Raw genomic sequence first — 18,781 nt, forward strand, 5'->3', positions numbered from 1 at the left:
CGTCGCCACGTTCTTTTTGAATAAAAGTTCCAAGTCAAATTTGGACGGAGCTCACTGTTTGATATTTGGAGTATAACTTAAACCAATTTTTTTTAACTAAGTTATGTAAAAGATTGGGGGTATAATTCAAACCAATTTTATGTAAGTTATCCTCCACATATTATTTTTTACTTTACTTCTTCTTTTTTATGAATATATTAACCGCTGACGACGAGTAATGAATAATTCATGCAATTGTGACTGGTGGGGTTATACATGGATGTACACATCGAGCCGACTGTTATTGTTAGAGGTATATATAATATATTCATACAAGTTAGTATGTCACAATATTTTGATCGAGTATTATTTATGAGTATTGTTCTTTTTTAACTTTCATTTATTTTGTTCTATACATGTTTGTTTATATCTAGAGAAATGTCATTAGTATTATTTATTTATTTGAAATTATAAAAAGTGAAAGATGTCATTCTGTCACTTGGACAATGTGTGTATACATATCCTCATTTGGGCCGGAAAATTATTTGCTTAAATATATGTACATCTATATTTTGGGCTACAAATATGATATCCACTTAATTATTACCCCTCTTTATGTTCCAATGGATTAAATCTTGTTACATTATATTCAACTCGTAAAATGTGAGTTAAAATAGCGTGAGCGTATTGATTCAGTGGTAGAATATAAAATGTGAATTAAAGGTCAGTGATAAAATGCAAACTTATATATTATACAAACTCAAAATTCTTTAATACCAATATCAACACCAAGAAAGAATATAAGAACATATTATTAGTTGAATATCACAATATTATGACTAATCAACACATTTTCTTATCACGAATTATTCATGGCAAATATTTGAAAATATGTACTATGATTTTGATTTTTGAAAAATGTATTCCACGATTAGGAGCATGGAAAAAAGGCAAGTACACAGTTTCAATACAATATCAACACAGTGTAAAATTTCAAGATTTTAATGCCAACACAATATCAACACAGTTTCAATACAATATCAACACAGTGTAAAATTTCAAGATTTTAATGCCAACACAATATCAACACAACATCAATCATTGACTACCGTTGAAATTCTGTTGACATTTTCATGTTGATGTTTTTTTTTTGATATGTTGACATTTTTCAATAATCCAGATCATAGTTTTGAGTTTGTACAATATTTAAAGTTTTCATTTGATCACGTCCCGTGAATTAAAATAGCGTGTGTGTATTGATTTAGTGGTAGAAAGTATGTTAGAAGTCAAAATATTACTTTGAAATTGTTAATTTTTTATTAATTAATAATTCATCATGAAGCGAGCTTTAGAGTTTAATTTATGTATTTATTCATAAAAAATGAAGTAAAAATTATGTAAAGGGAAAATGATCAAATATTTCCTTAATGTTGCCTTAAACTAATAAATAAGTACTTCATTAATACTTACTCTTAGATTTAAATTGGCTCTTACATATGTTTAACTAAGTACAAACAAACAAAGTCATAATATTGTAATTAGTCACATGCATGCCCCATCATTTACTATTTGACTATTTCCACTCTAAATGGTTAGTATTGTTTACGGTATAATAACTTCGGGGTGAGATTCATCTGAATTTTCATCCATCATCCTTTTTTTATCATATGCCAATTATTATGTTGTTTCACCATATACGATTGCACGAGTCTCATTTACCGAATTGGTCATAACCTTCCAAAATTTGACATCCAATTATCCATTATCCAGATGAAGATTTTGAGCACTAGAGCCAATAAATACAACGTGGCCAATTCCCCCTTGCTCACTCCTCATCCACAGATTAATACTTACTCCCGTAGCCATGGATTGATGCATTGAATATAAAAGAAAAATGGGTGAAAAACGAGTCGATTAATGTAATTAAATACTTATATCAAGATGATAATGAAAATCTCACCTCTCGCGGCTTCTAGAACGTTCAGTGGCAGCTCCCCAGCGCTCAATCCCAACTCAATCAATCGCTTCACCAAATCTCCAATTCGCCAGATCTCCAATTTGTCCTGTGGTTTTCAGAAGGGTTTCAGAAGCGGAGTTGTGGCCATGGCTGCTACCGATTCAGTGCAGAAATCGGAGGAGGAGTGGCGCGCGATCCTCTCGCCGGAGCAGTTTCGTATTCTACGGCTCAAGGGCACTGAGTACGTTTGATTTTAGCCCCAATATTTGCAATGTTTTTTATTTTCTCATTGGAATTTTGAAATTCATGGGGTTTTAGTTTCGTCGGTGTGTAATCGTGGAGATTAATCATGCAGGTGTTCTGATTCTTCTAGATGTTGATGAGTTAATCAGTTACAATGAGAGATTTTAGCTGTTGAAGTTTCTAGGGTTTTAATATTTTACGATAAAAGTCACAAGTTGTGAGATAGCAGATTCAAATTGAGGATTGTGTCTTGCTGGAGATGGTCTATCTGAAATCTTTAATTCACAAACTGATGCAATTGCTAATAATTGTCTATCTTAATGGGATAAATTAATGCTAAATGTTTGCTTACCACATGTGTATGGAATTGTGGTGACTGGTCGGATCAAATGAATGGGAAGGAACTCTGGTTGTGCTTCATTTTTGCCTTTATCAGAATCTACCTTGGCTTGGTACTTCTTCCTTTGTTGTTCGCATTGATAACGTAGGGCTTTAGTTTCCACTTTGTTGCAAGGAGTACTTTCAGGTTATTGTGAGATTACACAGATATATCTGTGCACAGTGTTTTTTTGTAATTGTATGTTGTCGGGAAGCTCTTTGTTCACCCTCCGTTGTTGCTGCTTCTGCGTTAATATGTTTTCAATATGATACATATTACTATTTTACTAAGCTCTTATGCCTTGCTCACCATGGTCTTCTTCTCAGATCTGTAGTTGCAATAATTCCCCATCGCTTAGAAATTACAATGCTTTGAGTTTGTCTAGTGTTATACATTATGGAGCAGAAGGTGTGTCTAGTATAGCATATCTTCGAGACTTCGACTGAAAGACTTGAGAATCCTTTCCTAGATACAGACGTATGTATAGAATATAGATATAGATTTTCTTGACTGAAACTGAAAGTCACATATTATTGTGATGACTGATCAGATCAGACTTATCAGAATCTACATTTGCTTGATACTTCTCTCATTGTTCGTATTGATAACATAGAGCTTTAGTTGTCACTTCATGACAAGGATTACTTCAGATTATTGTGAGATAACACAGATGCATAGCTGTGCACTGTGTTTTTCTGTAGTTGCAAGTTATTGGGGCTCTTAGTCCATTCTTTGTTGCTGCTTCTGCTTTCATATGTTTTCGATATGATATACTTAATTTGCTAAGCTCTTCTGTCTTTCTCACCAATAACTTGGTCCTCTTCTCGGATCTGTAGTTGCAATGATTCCCCGTCTCTTTGAAATCGTGATACCTTGAGTTTGTCTAGTGTTGTACATTACGGAGCAGAAGGCATGTGTTTATTATACAATATCGTTTATTTAGTCTTGTATGAGATATACTTAATCACTCTGTACGACCAGGTTTCCTGGTACTGGTAAATATGACAAGCTATTTGCGGAGGGCGTATACGAATGTGCAGGATGTGGAACTCCCCTCTACAAGTCGACAACCAAATTCAACTCCCACTGCGGTTGGCCTGCCTTTTACGAGGGACTCCCTGGGGCCATAAACCGAACTGTAAGTTCTCTTTCTCCTCTCCTGTGCAATCTTGGAGTAGTAGCCAGCATATCTTACATATGGGCACCGCGTGCAGCCTGATCCTGATGGACATAGGATAGAGATCACGTGCGCAGCCTGCGGTGGACACCTTGGCCACGTCTTCAAAGGAGAAGGCTTCCGTACACCCACGGATGAACGCCATTGCGTTAACAGTGTATCGCTCAAGTTCACTCCGGGAAATTCCGAGCCGTCTTCGCAGTGAGTTGAGTACGAGCTTTGGGCTTCAATTTGAATGTGATAGTATTGTTGTGTGTATTGCCTGATAATAGAACTTCTTTACCATCACTATCAATTGCTGTATTAAATAAGCTGTTATCGCAGATTTTGATATGCATATATGCATTGCCGAGCCTCCAGCTTGTTGATTTTATGCAGTATAGTACTGCATAAAACAAACAAGTTGATGTAGGTATATTCTTTTACCCTAAAAATTTCAACAATAATATATGAAATTTTTAGAGGAACAAGTTATTACAAGAACTTTGTTTACTTGCAGCAAAATTTCTCCTTAGTATTTCTAAAAAAGTTACTAAAATGAAAACTTCGGGAAATGGTTATGAAATTACAAGTCTATTTTTGAATATTATTGATTTGTTCCAAACTTTTAATATTTCCATTGTCATCCATGAATCCCCAACCATATCAATGTAATAAAGGTGTTCTAGAATGTGTCCATGAGAGTTTCATCACTATAAAATCAACTATTGGATCATTATTTTTCTCTTATCTTTAAAACAAGGCTCAAACTTGTGGCTTGTTTTACAACTTTGAAACATGTTATGACGATAGAACTTTTAAGGATGGTATAGATAAAAGTCTAGCTCAAATACTGCATTTATTAGCTTGCAATAAAATTTCATGACTGAATACTGAATAGTTCTATTAGGTTTGTATAATAACATGCTCCTAAATTCTAATGCTAAAACACAGCCAAAAGTGAATCAAAAACAAACAAAATCTTGAAAAGTTTGAATCAAATCTCATCAAAATCAACTAGAGAAAATGTTCAATAAATATGATTACGATTGATCAATTCCTAACTTTGATGCTGCTCAAGTGTTAAGAAAAAGTAATTCCAAGTATCGGTGAGTCCTGGTAAGCACCGGTGCATGCCATCGTCGTGTCTTTTCCCACCAACAGCGGATGAATGGACACTAGCTTTGAACTCACTCAGTCGCTATATGTCAAATATTTGGAATTTCGAACCTTCAAGGGCCTTGTACATATGAAGCAAGACAACATAGACATGTGAAATGATAATGAACTATTGAAAAAAAAAAACCATAATTGCTATTCGTAACAAAGAAAACTTTGAGAAAAACTTGAATGAAAATGGATTCATTTTTTCAAAGAACAGATTTAGTATAGTTTAATTAGGTAGCATATGATTTTTGCTTATGAATTCACGTTCAACTTATAATTTAAATGACATCTGATTTTTGTTTATGAATTCACGTTCAACTTATAATTAAAATGATAGTTTCATGGCCAAATCACAGGAAATAGAATGAAATATCTTGAGTGTCTTTGTTAGTCTCAGCCTCAAATCCGGGATATAAACAATGAGTTGTGCACGTGCGAACTTGCCTTAATTGGGTATGTGACTCATGCTAAATTTGCAATAAATATGTCACCCACAAGTGTATTTCAACAAAGCGTTAAATCTTTCCCATACTTCAAACATAGACTCTTGGCTCTTAATTTTAAAATGGGAGATCTCCGCTTGTAGGTTGAGAGTAGAGCTAAGAGGGAAGAACCTCTCCAAGAACTTTTTGGCTAAGTCATCCCAACTTATAACCGAGCCCGACTCAAGGTTATCAAACCAATCTCTAGCATATCCCGTCAATGAGAATGGGAATAGCCTAAGCTTGATTGTATCTTCGGGAACCCCATTAAGTTGGTTGTGTTGGCAATCTCCAAGAATTTGGCTAAGTGCATATTAGGATCCTCTGTGGGCCTTCCCGAGAAAACACGTTGCTCCACAAATTGGATCAATGCCGTCTTCAACTCAAAATTGTTGGCATTCACTCTTGGATCAATGAGTGGCATTGGGATATTAACGTTCCCAAATGCATTTCTAACCGGTGCATCTCTTCTCCTTTCTTCCTCTCTTTCCCTTCTCATCTCCTCCATTTGTTGTTGTAATTGAAGGATGATTTGGTCTTGATTAAGGGGAGGTGGAGGTGGAGGTGGGACTTCCTCATTGTTCTCATTTGAATTTTCCATTGGCTCAACTAAATGTTGAGCTCGTGCTCTCCTCTTTCGTCCTCCTCTTCTTCTATTGGTAGCTTCTATCTCTAAATTAATTGGCTCAAGGGGTAGATGCCTTGAGCGCGTGAGCATAAAAACCTACACAACACAAGAGAGGAAACAAAGGGAAATTAGAGTTAAACTAGAAAACTAAACTAAATAAAGCAAGTAAATGTCTAAACTAGTATTCTCTATCTTATCACAATATCAAACACAAAAGCAAATTAGTCCCCGACAATGGCGCCAAAAACTTGACTCATGCTAAATTTGCAATAAATATGTCACCCACAAGTGTATGGGGTATGTAGCACGTGGCAAGTTGAAATTATCGATCCTCGAAGACTAAATGCCGGCTTGAGTACTACGATGCAACTTTGAACACTATCTAGACTAATAGAGGGGTTTTTTATTTTTCTTAACTAAGATCAAAGAACAAGTAAGCAAATAAGAGCAAATTGAGAAACTAAATCAAATAAAAGGTAGTTTTCACACAAATTTGGGAAGGTAGGGACATGGATCCGTTGGTATGGATCACGGGTGTTCACCTAGGGATCATGCTCATCTATTGGGTCTCATGTGTGGCTAGGAAGGTCGGGTTAGTTGGTTAGACCCCCTCTCGGGTGCATCTAACACGTTGATCGGCCTCTAATGTCGGAGTCTCCTCCCTACACTTCAAGACCGACTCCTAAGACCTACGGACCCAAGCCCTCTCTCTAGCTACGCATCTCTCGATAACATAAAACGCACGGAGTTGTTGATTATTTAACAATCTAACCAAGCATCTCTCAATGACAAAGATTAGAACAAGACATCCAATTGGTAGCTAAGCAATTAGATAATGAAAAAGCACAATAATCAACAAAACCATCACAAAGAGATAGATAAGCATAAATCAAGGTTTAACCCATGGATTCCATACAAACTTCACCAATATCCCTAATAAAGACTTAGCCTCTCATAATGGAAGCTAAAACAAAAGTAAATACAAGAACATCAAAAGTAAACATAGTAGAAGTGGAAAATAGAACTCCCTAAGGTGGACTTGATGTTGGGGATAATCTTTCTTCTTCAATCTCTTGAAGATGGAAGCCTCCTTGCCTTCAATCCTCTTGAATCTCTCGATTTCTCTCTCTATTTTGCGGTGGGGGAAGTTAGGGTTCGAAAATGAGTAAGAACCCTTTTATACTCGGAGTAAAAATCAGGATTAAGTGAGCACGCATTCAAAACACCCGGTCGGGTGATTTGTAAGTGGCGAAACACCCGACCGGGTTTTCTTCCCTGAAGCCCGACTTCTGCAAAACACCCGACCGGGTTTTCCGAGAAATGGAAAACACCCGGTCGGGCTTTCCTTTAGCTTCTGCAAAACACCCGACCGGGTTTTCCGCGAAATGAGAAACACCCGGTCGGGTTTTTCTTCTGGAGAACTCCTTAAAATTCAGCTTCGGCTCGTTTCAACCTGTTTTCATCACAAAACTACGACAAACCCATTAACTCATCTAATTAGTGTATATGCGGTGAAAAACCTGTATTTAGCATCTTAAACCATCAAAAGCACTCTCTAATCACCCATAAAACAAGCCTAAACTATGAGTTTGTCAGTATGTAGTCGATTGATTTGCTAATTTATGCATATACATTCTTACTTGGTCACAACATATACGTGCCTCTATAAACTTGCTTCAGTTGGATATGTAACGTATGTTATCGATTGGTTTGCTAATATACCGAACACAACTGATTACGAAACTCAAAATCGAAACAAGTTATCAAATTTCCTACTGTTACTAAAAATCTAAATACTTTATTTTCATTGATGTTGAAAGTTCGGTATACCACAAAAGTACGTATACTGAATTTCAATATAATATATCGAAATGAGGTACAATATCAGTATAGAAATTCGTCATACTGAAAATAAGGTATACCATGGTAAGGTAAATGTATGGTTTTTTCTCATACCAAATTTTTGGTAAGGTATCCGTTAAGGTATACCATATCTAACCACTCTTAACCACGTTAAGGTATATCATATTTAACCAACTCTTAACCACAATGCACTAGCATGACAAACAATCAAGGGATTAACATAGACTATAATCCATAAAATATGAAACACATCCCAACTAACATAACATGATGTTTCTCAGCAAGACAATCAAACGAAGTCTAATTGGGCTACAATTCTTACACAATTTCCTATTTTACAATTATAAGGTCAATACATATGCAATTTTTAATCACATATATGGGATTTCTGCTATGGCGTGATGTAAGATAAATTGATTGCTTTGTTTACTAAGGCCAGTAATTATACATCAATACATAATATATAAGATAATAGTATAATCGTATAATCAAATGATTTTGACTCACATGGTAATGACTCAGATTTATGCCTTTGATATCCATGAAGAAGTGGTTTGCCTTAGCTATTACTTCCTCGCCCCAGTTTCCAAACCCAGGCCTTGGCGGGAACTTGGGGTCAGGTTGAGGTGCTTGTGTTGAAGTTGAAGTTGATGCAGATTCCTTCAGCTTAAGCTGTTGCTCCATCTTCGGTTGAATCGGAGGAGGATTTACTGCCGCCGCCGTCGAAGGCGACTATGACGAAGCAGAAGCAGATGCATTCAGCGTAAGCCCTTGCTCCATCTCGTCAGATAGAGATGCCGCCAGTTCCGTCCGAGACAGCTGCGGCGTGGCATTGGAGCCACCGGCTGCACCGCGGCCGCCACGCGACGCCTGTTGACCTCGACCGGCGTCTAGTCCTCTTCCGCCTTCGACGAGGCCACATCCTCGTCGCCGACCTCCGTCTCCAATGCATGCAATCGTCATGTCTTTTCCCACCACCAACGGATGGATGGGCATTAACTTTGAACTAAAACAAACTAAAAATGACTAAAACAAACTAACAATGTTCTACAATGACCTAAAACAAACTAATGACAGGTTCGACAGTTCGGCACTAGAAATTAGTTCGACATTGATTATAATTCACTGTTAGTATCCACTATATCATATCAAAACAATGAACACTTTAATGGTATACATTCTATTCATCTCAGGCTACATGATCTACTGAAGATGCTTGTTGGCATTGCTTACCTTAAGAGGCAGGAATTCAATAGGCTCTATGTATTGATGGATAAATATAGGACGAAACATGATATCTTCCCCAACATTTTTTATCAAAGCCAACAATTGTCCAACATGAATTTGGCCCCGATGACGAATTCATCATTTTTTATTTGCGTGGGTTGTGGGATCAACTCAACAATCATGAAGTGGTTAATATTGTTCACATGTCGCCACAAAAGGTAAGTAAAATTCATATGGCACGACCCAGACACAACCGACAAAGGCAAGAAGAATAAACTATTATTCCCACAGGAGTTCCTTCAAGCTGACGATCCTTTTGGCACCCCTTGGAACTCTTGTAAATGTTGTGACTAGGTAGGTCGTCCTATCATACGCTTTCCCTATATCACTCGATCCTTGAGTTTAGTACAGAAGCTAGCAACTAACCCAAGCTCCCAAAATGGAGCAAGTGCCCCTCCACCGATTTCCTGTTATTGAGAGGGTTGGACACGCACAACCGACAACATTTATCCAACCACACTCCCCAGTCGTTCTTTGTTAACCGACGATAAAGTAAAATGTATTGATATATTTTATTGATATAAGTCTAGTTATGCTAATTTTGCACACAGTGCACCAATTTCAAATCATATTATAAATTTATTTAAAACTAACACATTCTATTACAATTCTAAACATCTTATAATTGTTGGCCATGACGGAGAGGAAGACCTGTAATCGATGGAATCTAGCTAATACTATAATTTCTAGGGAGAAATGGGGAACATCTTTCGGGAGAGATGGGGAACGTCTTCCGTTGATCTCCTAGGAGACATCCATCCCTCGGAGACATGGGAGAACATCCCCGAGGAGATGTGGGAAGACATTTGGCTGCCGTTCATCTTCCGTGTGACCAATGCAAGTCCAGATACATCGGGAACTTTCTCAGATGTTTAGATTCATCGAGTCTGAGAGACATTTATAACTTCTAGCCGTTACCCATTAGTCATAACGGTGCCATTAATTCCAGCAGCCTCCCATGCATTGGCTTGGCCCTATAAATGGAGAGTCATGCTCATGCTTTCTACACACCATAACACACTCTATGCAATATATAGAAGCTCGAAAATTAGTAGAGATAAAAAAAATCACTGAAATAAATAAATCGTGAATTACCAAAACTTATATGGGCAAAATTTTTGTGAGTGGGCTTTATGAGAAGATTTTTAAAATGGGGTAAAATATAGTATAATTTAATTCTTGTGGGATCTTCCTATCAGTTTCATAATTTCTAAAATGTATAGCTTTTTAAAATAAGAAAAGATGAAATAATTGTGAGACAGAGAGATTAATATACCCTTGACTGCCTAGGGACAAAATGGTTAAAAGATGTATTTAAATGCTGATTTTTCACTGTCTAACAACCTAAATGTGATTTTCCTATATTGCGTATAAAAAAAAATGCAAACCTCATTTTTTGGATACTATTTTTTAATTTACTCAGTTTTTAATTGTGTATCAACTCGAACTCGACCCGTGACATGATAAATTTCACACTAAACCACAAAGTCTATGCATATGTTTTGTTTAAGTTACATTAATTGAATTTATCATCTATATATGGAGATCGACGAATGAATTTATTTGAAATACTTCTAAACCACCCTAGTTGATTTTTTTAGTGTTTATTTGTATATTTTTATTGATGTGTTAGATGATCGTATAAGTTTGTGTTAAAATGACAACCCCTGTTAAAGTGACACTGTGACACCACTTACACAACAATATTATAAACGCTACACAACAATATTACAAACACTACACAACAATCTATAGATTGCTGTATAGTGTGTCGTATATTGTTGGACAAGAAAAATTGTTGTATAAAAAGCAACAAATTGCTGACCGTCTTTTTCAGATTTTTTTTTCTTCTACGTGACAGCTTATTATTCGTCCACGTGTACAAATGATTGATTAGAAATGAAGGTATGGTGTTATTTTAAGGGGTGGTGACACCCTAACATGCCCTATATATATAACTTTAGTAAATCTATGTTATATTTTCTCACTTCTTCAATATAATGAAATTGTAGATTTGATTATTAAAACTTAAAACACCAAATTAAGAATCACGAAAATGCCACGTAATCACATAACAATCATCCATATTTTGATATTGTGATTTGTGACCGCTAAAATGTCAAATATATTTCTGTCATTCAAAAAGCTCCAAAAACTCCAATGGCGTGAACGTGTGGCTCCTCCTCTTCCTCCTCCTTCCCTACTGCAAACTCCATTATCTCAACTCCGGAGACTCTTTCTCACTCTGCCTTCGTCAAATGTTAGCTGCAATTGTTTGATTAGGCCGCTCGTTCTGGTTTCATGAATGTCAGTATGCTTGATGCCGTGGCTCATGCCCACAAATTCAAAGTCAGTCTCACTTCATTTTCGTTTAATTCTCTTTGATTATCGTACAATTCTTAATTACATGTTTAATTCATTGAAATAGTTTTTTGCTTTTTTTATTTTGATCAATTTCCTTGCAATTTAGTTGGAGAATGAGAGATCATTGTTTTAACTTGTGCTGAATTTTGTTTGTTGACGATAAAATTGAGATATTTTGAGATGCCTTTCATGTTTCCTTTTACTGATTGCTGTTAATTGGGTTAATTTGCTGCAGCTGGAGATATTTTGAAATATTGTTCATGTCAACATAGAATGTTTACACATTTTCTCTGTTGAGATTTGATATGTTCTAGCTTTTGGCTGTTTAATTATACATGTGAATCTGTGTGATATGTGTTTACACTCGTGTGGCAATTGAATTGCTAATCAACCTGCACTTAATGCAGGGCTCTGACATCAGTTTCCAGACTAATCCTATTAGATCAATGGCCTCGGCTTCCCACCCGTACCAATGTCATCTTACTGTTACATCCAGTTGTGGTCAGTTGGCGGGTTCCTTGTCCCTATCCATGAGTCGCAGAATCAATTGCCATCTTGGGTACAATGGTTTCAAAGGGAGACCATTATCATCTTACTCAGTAACTGGTCGAGAAAAGTCCCACCTTCTCAGCCGTAGAAATATAAAAAATTTCAGATTTAGGATACATGCTTCACTTGATGTTGCGACAGCTGTGGATGTTATCAACGACTTGGGGTTGGACACGCTGACATTCTTATGTGTAACAGTACTTGTGGTTCCTGTCTTCAAAAGGATTAAAGCTAGTCCAGTAAGTTGACCTTACCAAGTAGGATTCTTGAAATTTCATTCGCTAACTTTTACAAATTTGTTTTTGTAGCAACTGTTCGTGTGTAAAATGCTTTCTTTTGATATATTTCACATGTTTTCAGAGATATGTTATATGAGTTCTTGATGATTATGCAGAATCATGGGTTCTTGACCTATCAGAATTTATTCACATCTTTGAATGAATCAGAAATGCTCGTAACATGTACTAGAGTGCCTCTTTTCTGGAGAGGAATTAATTAGCCAAATATCTGACAACATTGCAAGTGTATAATAACTTGATAAGTCTGATTGCCGTGTCGGCTGCACTAAATGTGTACTTTTTCATGTGTAACTTAGAATGAACTTAACTCATTTTATGTTTCAACTATGAAGTATGAAATACTACAGTGTTAAATTTTTATCTCTTTTTTGATTTGTAGCATATTATATTTATGCCTACAAGTGCTAATTTCTTTGCCTGTTTCAGATTCTAGGTTTCTTCTCCGCAGGGGTTATTCTCAACCAATTTGGCTTGATTAGAAATCTCACAGATGTTAAAGTTCTATCTGAATGGGGAATTCTCTTCTTGGTAAATTCAAATTTTTACTTATTGGATTGAAAACCTTCCATGACAGCATGGACTAAGCCCAAACAACTATTTTACTTTCTCATTGGCTTCTGCGTGGTCATCTTTATTCACTTTCTGGTTATGATATAAAGTTATCCATTTCTTTTGAACGGTTATCAGCTAACTTACAGATAACTTCTTGCAGCTGTTTGAGATGGGTTTGGAGCTCTCGCTTGCCCGCTTGACTGCTCTTGCTAAATTTGCATTTGGCCTAGGGCTAACTCAGGTATATACAGACACATTTTGGTTCATTGTAATTTGTTACCATTTGATTCTCTTGGGTCCCTTTGCCACAAGGTTTTCATCATCCCGTTTCATGTCAGTTCTTTACCTGTAAAAGATGTGATCGAATGGTAAAAAGCAATGAATATGCTAAATAAAGATAGATCTAGCTTTTGAGTAATGCCAGGTTTGTGTTCTGTAGAGCTTTGATGTTCCTGGATATAGAGCTATGCAACTTTCATTTTCTAGACACTAGCTACTTTTAGCTAATCTCAGTTATGCTAGCTTGATTAAGGAGGAACCTGAATTAGTCCAAGCAGATTCATATGCATGAAGTTCTTTTAGCCGATGGGTCTTAGCCCATCTTTTTGATTTTCTTTTTCCCGTGTTTCTTGTTAGTTGTTATAAGTTATAATGCATTCAGTGTAGTCTAGGTTGTAATGTTATGTCAGAATTTTCCATTTGATTATTCATGCAGTAAGCTGTCTTTTTATGCTGATTTTGTGTTGTCACCTTATAGGTTATACTATCAACTCTTGCTTTCACAGCATTTGAGCTGCCACCAAACGGTGCTATTGGAACGAAAATATTGGAGTTTCTTTTCCACTCAAGACCTGACTTGGTAATATATTATATGACTGATTTGATTCCAAGGAAAATCTATTTTTGCAAAATTTAATGTATGCTCCATATATCCCTTTATCAAGACATTAAAAAGCAGAAGGACAAATTATATGTCTCTCTGTGTGTCTGTGCAGTTTATTTACTGTTACCGTCATTTTGTTGTGTTTCGATGATGCTCTATGAAAAATTGTAGGTCAACATTCGAAGCATTGATGAGGCTGTGGTTATTGGTGCTGCTCTTTCCTTATCTTCTTCGGCATTTGTTCTACAGGTACTTAAGCTCAAATTTCCTGAATAGTGGGTGCTCCTTTATCTGTGGCTTGTTTAAATCGACTGTGCAGAAGTTATAATACTGCGAATTTTAGTCTATATCGAGCAATTGTTTTCTTCCTTCTCCTATTGTCCAATTTGTGCCTTGAGTTCTCTATGTGACTATGCCCCCCTTACCATCTAATTAACACTTGAACTTTAACCATTTTATGCAAGATGTGGCTTCAGAATTAAATGATGATCTATTTCAGATTCAATAGCTCTTCACTGTAATTTCTTAATATTCTGTAAGTTTATTTATTACCGGCTTTTCATGTTTCCTCCATTTCATTCATCAGGCTTTGATTGCTTAGCTCAGTTTTTCTCTATTATGTACTAAAGAATCTTTAAGATGAGCTTTGTATATCATTATCATGATAGTAAGAATGAAAAACGAGGTGGCTGAGGCCATTCATAAGTACCAAAAGCATTGGTCGTACTTATTATTTTCTTACACGCTATTATAGCTTCTTGCAGAAAAGGGGGAGCTCCCTACCAGATTCGGGTCAGCAACTCTAGGGATACTTCTATTGCAGGTGTTATATGTTTTCCATATCCCCATCTTTTAAGGAAATAAAACTAAATTGGCTGGGATTGGTCATATGACAGTGTTCGAACTAGTAACCTTTGGATCCCTACTGCTTGGTATTTGCAGGACATTGCAGTTGTCCCACTTCTTGTGATACTGCCGGTGCTGGAGAGCCAGGTATATTGAAATATTCAGATGGCATAAACAATAAGATCCTATTTAGAGTACACTTGTGTGTTCCTTAAATCATCTTGTAAGTTATTTAGTGTTTGTTTGCTTAAGCTTTCTTTAGATGAGCCCGAGAGCTCCTAAAACGAGTTACAATGATCACTTCTAGAATTAGGTATCACTTATTTTTCTTCAGTCACTTATCTAGTTTTGATTATAGTCATCATCTTGGGACCGTGATTTTTGTAACCTAAACAAGAAATGGTCTTGCAAAAAACTGATGCTGAGATAGTACATCACATCCAATTAGACTAGCTGGTTGCTTAAGTACTTTAAAGAATTAAATGGTGAACATATAGATCGTTTTCTACAATACTGATTTTGGGTGCAAGGCTGCTGCCTATCAGATTGTTATTTTCTGAAGCTGCATCGTTTCTACCAAACTACTACTAAAGCTTCCAAAGGTTTTATCTGCAGAATTTGGTTGAAGAAAGTCTTTGGCCAACACTTCTTAAAGAAAGTCTAAAAGCTTTACTTGGATTAGGTCTGCTGTCTCTTGGTGGAAAGTATCTTCTGAGGCGGGTTTTTGAGGTGTGAACAACTTTATCTTAAAGAGAATCTACATCCAAAATTTTATTTTGCCTGCGATGAAATTCGGCTGTTGATTCCAGGTTGTTGCAGAAGCAAGGAGTTCAGAAGCTTTTGTCGCTCTTTGCTTGCTTACTGTTGCAGGAACTTCACTAATTACCCAAAAGTTGGGCTTCAGTGACACGGTTTGATGCTGTATACTTTGAATATATACTAACTACAATGGGTGTACTTCACACCTAAGGTAGATGGTTTCTAAATTTATTTATTTGTAGCTAGGGGCATTTTTAGCTGGGGCTCTTTTAGCGGAAACTAACTACCGCACACAGATTGAAGCCGACATACGGCCTTTCAGAGGCTTACTTCTTGGGTTGTTTTTTGTGACAACTGGTACTTCGATTGACACGCAGGTACTGGATATATTCTGACATTGTGTGGGAAAATCTTTTGTCAACTTTACTAGTGTCTTCTATGGTTCATGTTTCATCTATGCACATCACTGATTTGTTGCATTTAGTTTACTCAAGCACCTACATTTTGGATCTTTTTCAACTCCCTTTTACATGTTCACCTGTTTTGTGCAGCTGCTTTTGCGAGAGTGGCCAAACGTGATCTCACTCTTGGCAGGTTTGATAGTTATCAAGACATTGATAATAACGGCATTAGGTCCCCGAGTTGGACTGACTCTCCAAGAGAGCATAAGGATAGGCTTGCTTCTTTCTCAAGGTGGTGAATTTGCATTTGTAGTATTTTCATTGGCAAACAGGTAATAATGAATTATTTTTCTTGATCGATCATTCTTTTGTCATAGAATTGCAACATGCTAACTCCGGACTTGTAATAGGCTTGGGGTGCTACCTCTTGAACTGAACAAGCTTCTCATTATTGTTGTTGTGCTGTCAATGTCTCTCACACCCTTTCTGAATGACGTGGGAAGAAAGTTGGCTGATTATGTTGGTGAGAAATTTGAGGATGAGAATGTAAGTTCCTAAAATAATGATAGTTACTTATTCAGGTATTTGATGTGATTTATTTAGTTAGATGGTCAAATAAGCTTGTCCTTTAATTGACACAGAAAGCTGATGACTCTGTAAACTTTGATGCCGCTGAACCTGTTGTGATAGTTGGATTTGGTAAAAAGGCACAGGTATAGTTCGTTTATCATTTCTAATGCATCCAACTTATTAGCTCGCGGAAAATAGGTTTGATTTTGAGCTAATATTTGTAAGCTATTTATGAACAAGGTCCTTGCCAATTTCTTAGCAACTCCATTAGCTTCTGGGATCGATGGTGATGCTGGGTGGCCGTATGTCGCTTTTGATCTGGATCCTTCTGTTGTGAAGGTTGGTGTTCTGAGATCCTCGAGATTTCTAATAAATGCTCCTGATCTGCGTAGACCCTTATAATTGTGTCTTTGGATTAAATATTCATTTGCAGTTTAGTTGGTCATAAACAGATTTGGAAGGCAATAATTTTTTACTTTTTCTACTTTCTATTATTATTAATTATTCTACATAATGAAATCGAGATTTCCAGCTGTTGTAGGATTAATATTTTCTCTATGGTCAGGTTGGATTTTTCTGTATTTTATGCTGAGCCTAAGACTCAATATCACTTTTATTTTTTGCTGATTACAGACATCTAGGAAACTTGGTTTCCCTGTTCTCTATGGCGATGGTTCCCGCCCAGCTGTATTGCAGTCTGCTGGCATCAATTCCCCCAAAGCTATTTTGATTATGTATACTGGGAAGAAGAAGACACTTGAGGCTGTTGAGCGCATTCGTCTAGTCTTTCCTGCGGTTACTTCTCTCTCTCTCTGTCTCTCCACATATATATGTATGTATAACAAGGATAAGGGTTAGATGATAGACTCAACTATTCCCGTGTTCCGTGGCCTTCCCCTCCTTGATTATTTGTCCCAAGTCCACCCTCAGAATTAAAGAATGGCTCAATTGAGCCTCTCCAATTACGACTCTAGTGATGTTTTCACGAAGCTGTAGTTAACTGTTCGCACACACACTAGCACACTCTTCCATACACAGGCTTAGCCGGTAAAGCTTCCTTTTACTTTAAATTCATTATACTACTACAGAGTGGCTAATACTTGAATCTTGCAGGTTCCTATATATGTCCGTGCACAGGACATGATGCATTTGCTAGAACTGAAGAAAGCGGGTGCAACTGATGCCATTCTTGAAAATGCAGAGGTATCGCGATCTGCATTCTCGTCATCAAATATCTTGAAGTGATATAGCGTCTTGACAGTTTTTTCCTTTCAATTCCCCAGACAAGTTTGCAGCTCGGGTCAAAGCTTTTAACAGGATTTGGTGTTATGTCTGATGATGTAAACTTCCTAAGGCAGCTTGTAAGAGAATCGATGGAAGTACAAGCTCAAGAAGCTGTAGCAAGAAGTGATGATCAAGAGATGACTGTTATGAAGCCATTGCAGGTATTCTATTCCCACACTAGATTACACATTTATGTTCCACCTTTGAAAAAATGAATCACAAGTCACAATCAATCTCAATATGCTTGATTCTCTCGTGAAAGACTGAATTGGATGCGATGTGCATGTTTATCACGCCATGACCGGAACCCAACATCCAAGGTTTATGCTAGAAGAAAGAGAAGAGCATACAGTCATACACAATAACATCATCATCATATCATCATCACTTCCCAAAATTACACATTCCCTACTGTTTTGTCTGATGCTTGTGACATGTATATCTTACAAGTGAAAAATGATTTGTTTCTTTAAGCTGAGGGCTGCAGACTTAGTAGGGGCATATCAACCTTCTAGAAGTGCAAGGTATGAATCTCGGGCGAGTGAAAGCGGGGCCATGGAGGCAGACGATGAAGATGACGAGGTAGTTTTAGAGGAGGATGAAGCTAAAGGAGTGTTGTACTGCGATATAGGTACAGAAAGCAGCGTTGCAGCGGAAGGTGATGTGAAGAATCGAGTAGGTGTTGGTAATGACGGGCGTTAGACATGATTCAACTTCCTGAATTTGTATATCCCTGTTTCATGCCTTTGAAAGCTCAATTTTTGTATACTATATTTGATCTTTAGTATTAACCACAATGTGTACATATTGTTCAAGAGTCTCAGTAATGATTTGTATCTGTGGCTTATAGTTCAGCAGCGTTTATTCTTAGTGGTTTAACTAAATACACTTGTACTTTGATGTAGATTTTAAAATACTATTCCTTCCGTCCACAAATAAGAGTTTCGTTTTTATATTTTGGTCCATCCGCGAATACGATTCCTGATTTATAATTACTCTAAATGGTAAAGAGACAACATTCCACTAACTCATTTTGCTCACATATAATTTAAAACTAATATATACAAGTGAGATCTATATTTTACTAATTTTTTTTCACCCATTTTTTTTAACAATTTTTATACCCGTGCTTT

The 18,781-nt window shown here is 36.7% G+C and overlaps 2 protein-coding genes across 2 annotated transcripts; both read left to right on the plus strand.

The window, feature by feature from the left end:
* Positions 1-1,886: 1,886 nt before the first annotated feature.
* Positions 1,887-4,074, plus strand: LOC125224361 (peptide methionine sulfoxide reductase B5-like). The gene is made up of 3 exons (XM_048127754.2): positions 1,887-2,177; positions 3,540-3,696; positions 3,773-4,074. Exons 1-3 carry the CDS (start codon positions 1,921-1,923, stop codon positions 3,938-3,940), a joined length of 582 nt encoding a protein of 193 aa, XP_047983711.1. The 5' UTR covers positions 1,887-1,920; the 3' UTR covers positions 3,941-4,074.
* Positions 4,075-11,278: 7,204 nt separating this feature from the next.
* KEA3 (K+ efflux antiporter 3) lies at positions 11,279-18,502 on the plus strand. Its single transcript, XM_048126545.2, has 19 exons — positions 11,279-11,490; positions 11,913-12,293; positions 12,780-12,881; positions 13,066-13,146; positions 13,663-13,764; positions 13,960-14,037; positions 14,543-14,611; positions 14,731-14,781; positions 15,250-15,363; positions 15,444-15,545; positions 15,636-15,770; positions 15,945-16,126; positions 16,205-16,340; positions 16,436-16,507; positions 16,605-16,703; positions 16,998-17,159; positions 17,478-17,567; positions 17,648-17,809; positions 18,123-18,502. Exons 1-19 carry the CDS (start codon positions 11,443-11,445, stop codon positions 18,348-18,350), a joined length of 2,394 nt encoding a protein of 797 aa, XP_047982502.1. The 5' UTR covers positions 11,279-11,442; the 3' UTR covers positions 18,351-18,502.
* The last annotated feature ends 279 nt before the right edge of the window (positions 18,503-18,781 follow it).

Source organism: Salvia hispanica, chromosome 1 (genome assembly GCF_029641045.1).
Source record: "Salvia hispanica isolate PSC_SH4W2 chromosome 1, Shi_PSC_v1, whole genome shotgun sequence".
NCBI lineage: Eukaryota > Viridiplantae > Streptophyta > Magnoliopsida > Lamiales > Lamiaceae > Salvia > Salvia hispanica.

What these genes read in the sequence shown, in the direction of transcription:
- LOC125224361 (XM_048127754.2), top strand. Translation starts at nt 1,921, where the DNA reads ATGATAATGAAAATCTCACCTCTCGCGGCTTCTAGAACGTTCAGTGGC. An exon ending in CTACGGCTCAAGGGCACTGA is followed by an intron (nt 2,178 to 3,539) that starts GTACGTTTGATT and finishes CTGTACGACCAG; the next exon opens with GTTTCCTGGTACTGGTAAAT. An exon ending in CTGGGGCCATAAACCGAACT is followed by an intron (nt 3,697 to 3,772) that starts GTAAGTTCTCTT and finishes CACCGCGTGCAG; the next exon opens with CCTGATCCTGATGGACATAG.
- KEA3 (XM_048126545.2), top strand. Translation starts at nt 11,443, where the DNA reads ATGAATGTCAGTATGCTTGATGCCGTGGCTCATGCCCACAAATTCAAA. An exon ending in AAAGGATTAAAGCTAGTCCA is followed by an intron (nt 12,294 to 12,779) that starts GTAAGTTGACCT and finishes TGCCTGTTTCAG; the next exon opens with ATTCTAGGTTTCTTCTCCGC. An exon ending in TTGGCCTAGGGCTAACTCAG is followed by an intron (nt 13,147 to 13,662) that starts GTATATACAGAC and finishes GTCACCTTATAG; the next exon opens with GTTATACTATCAACTCTTGC.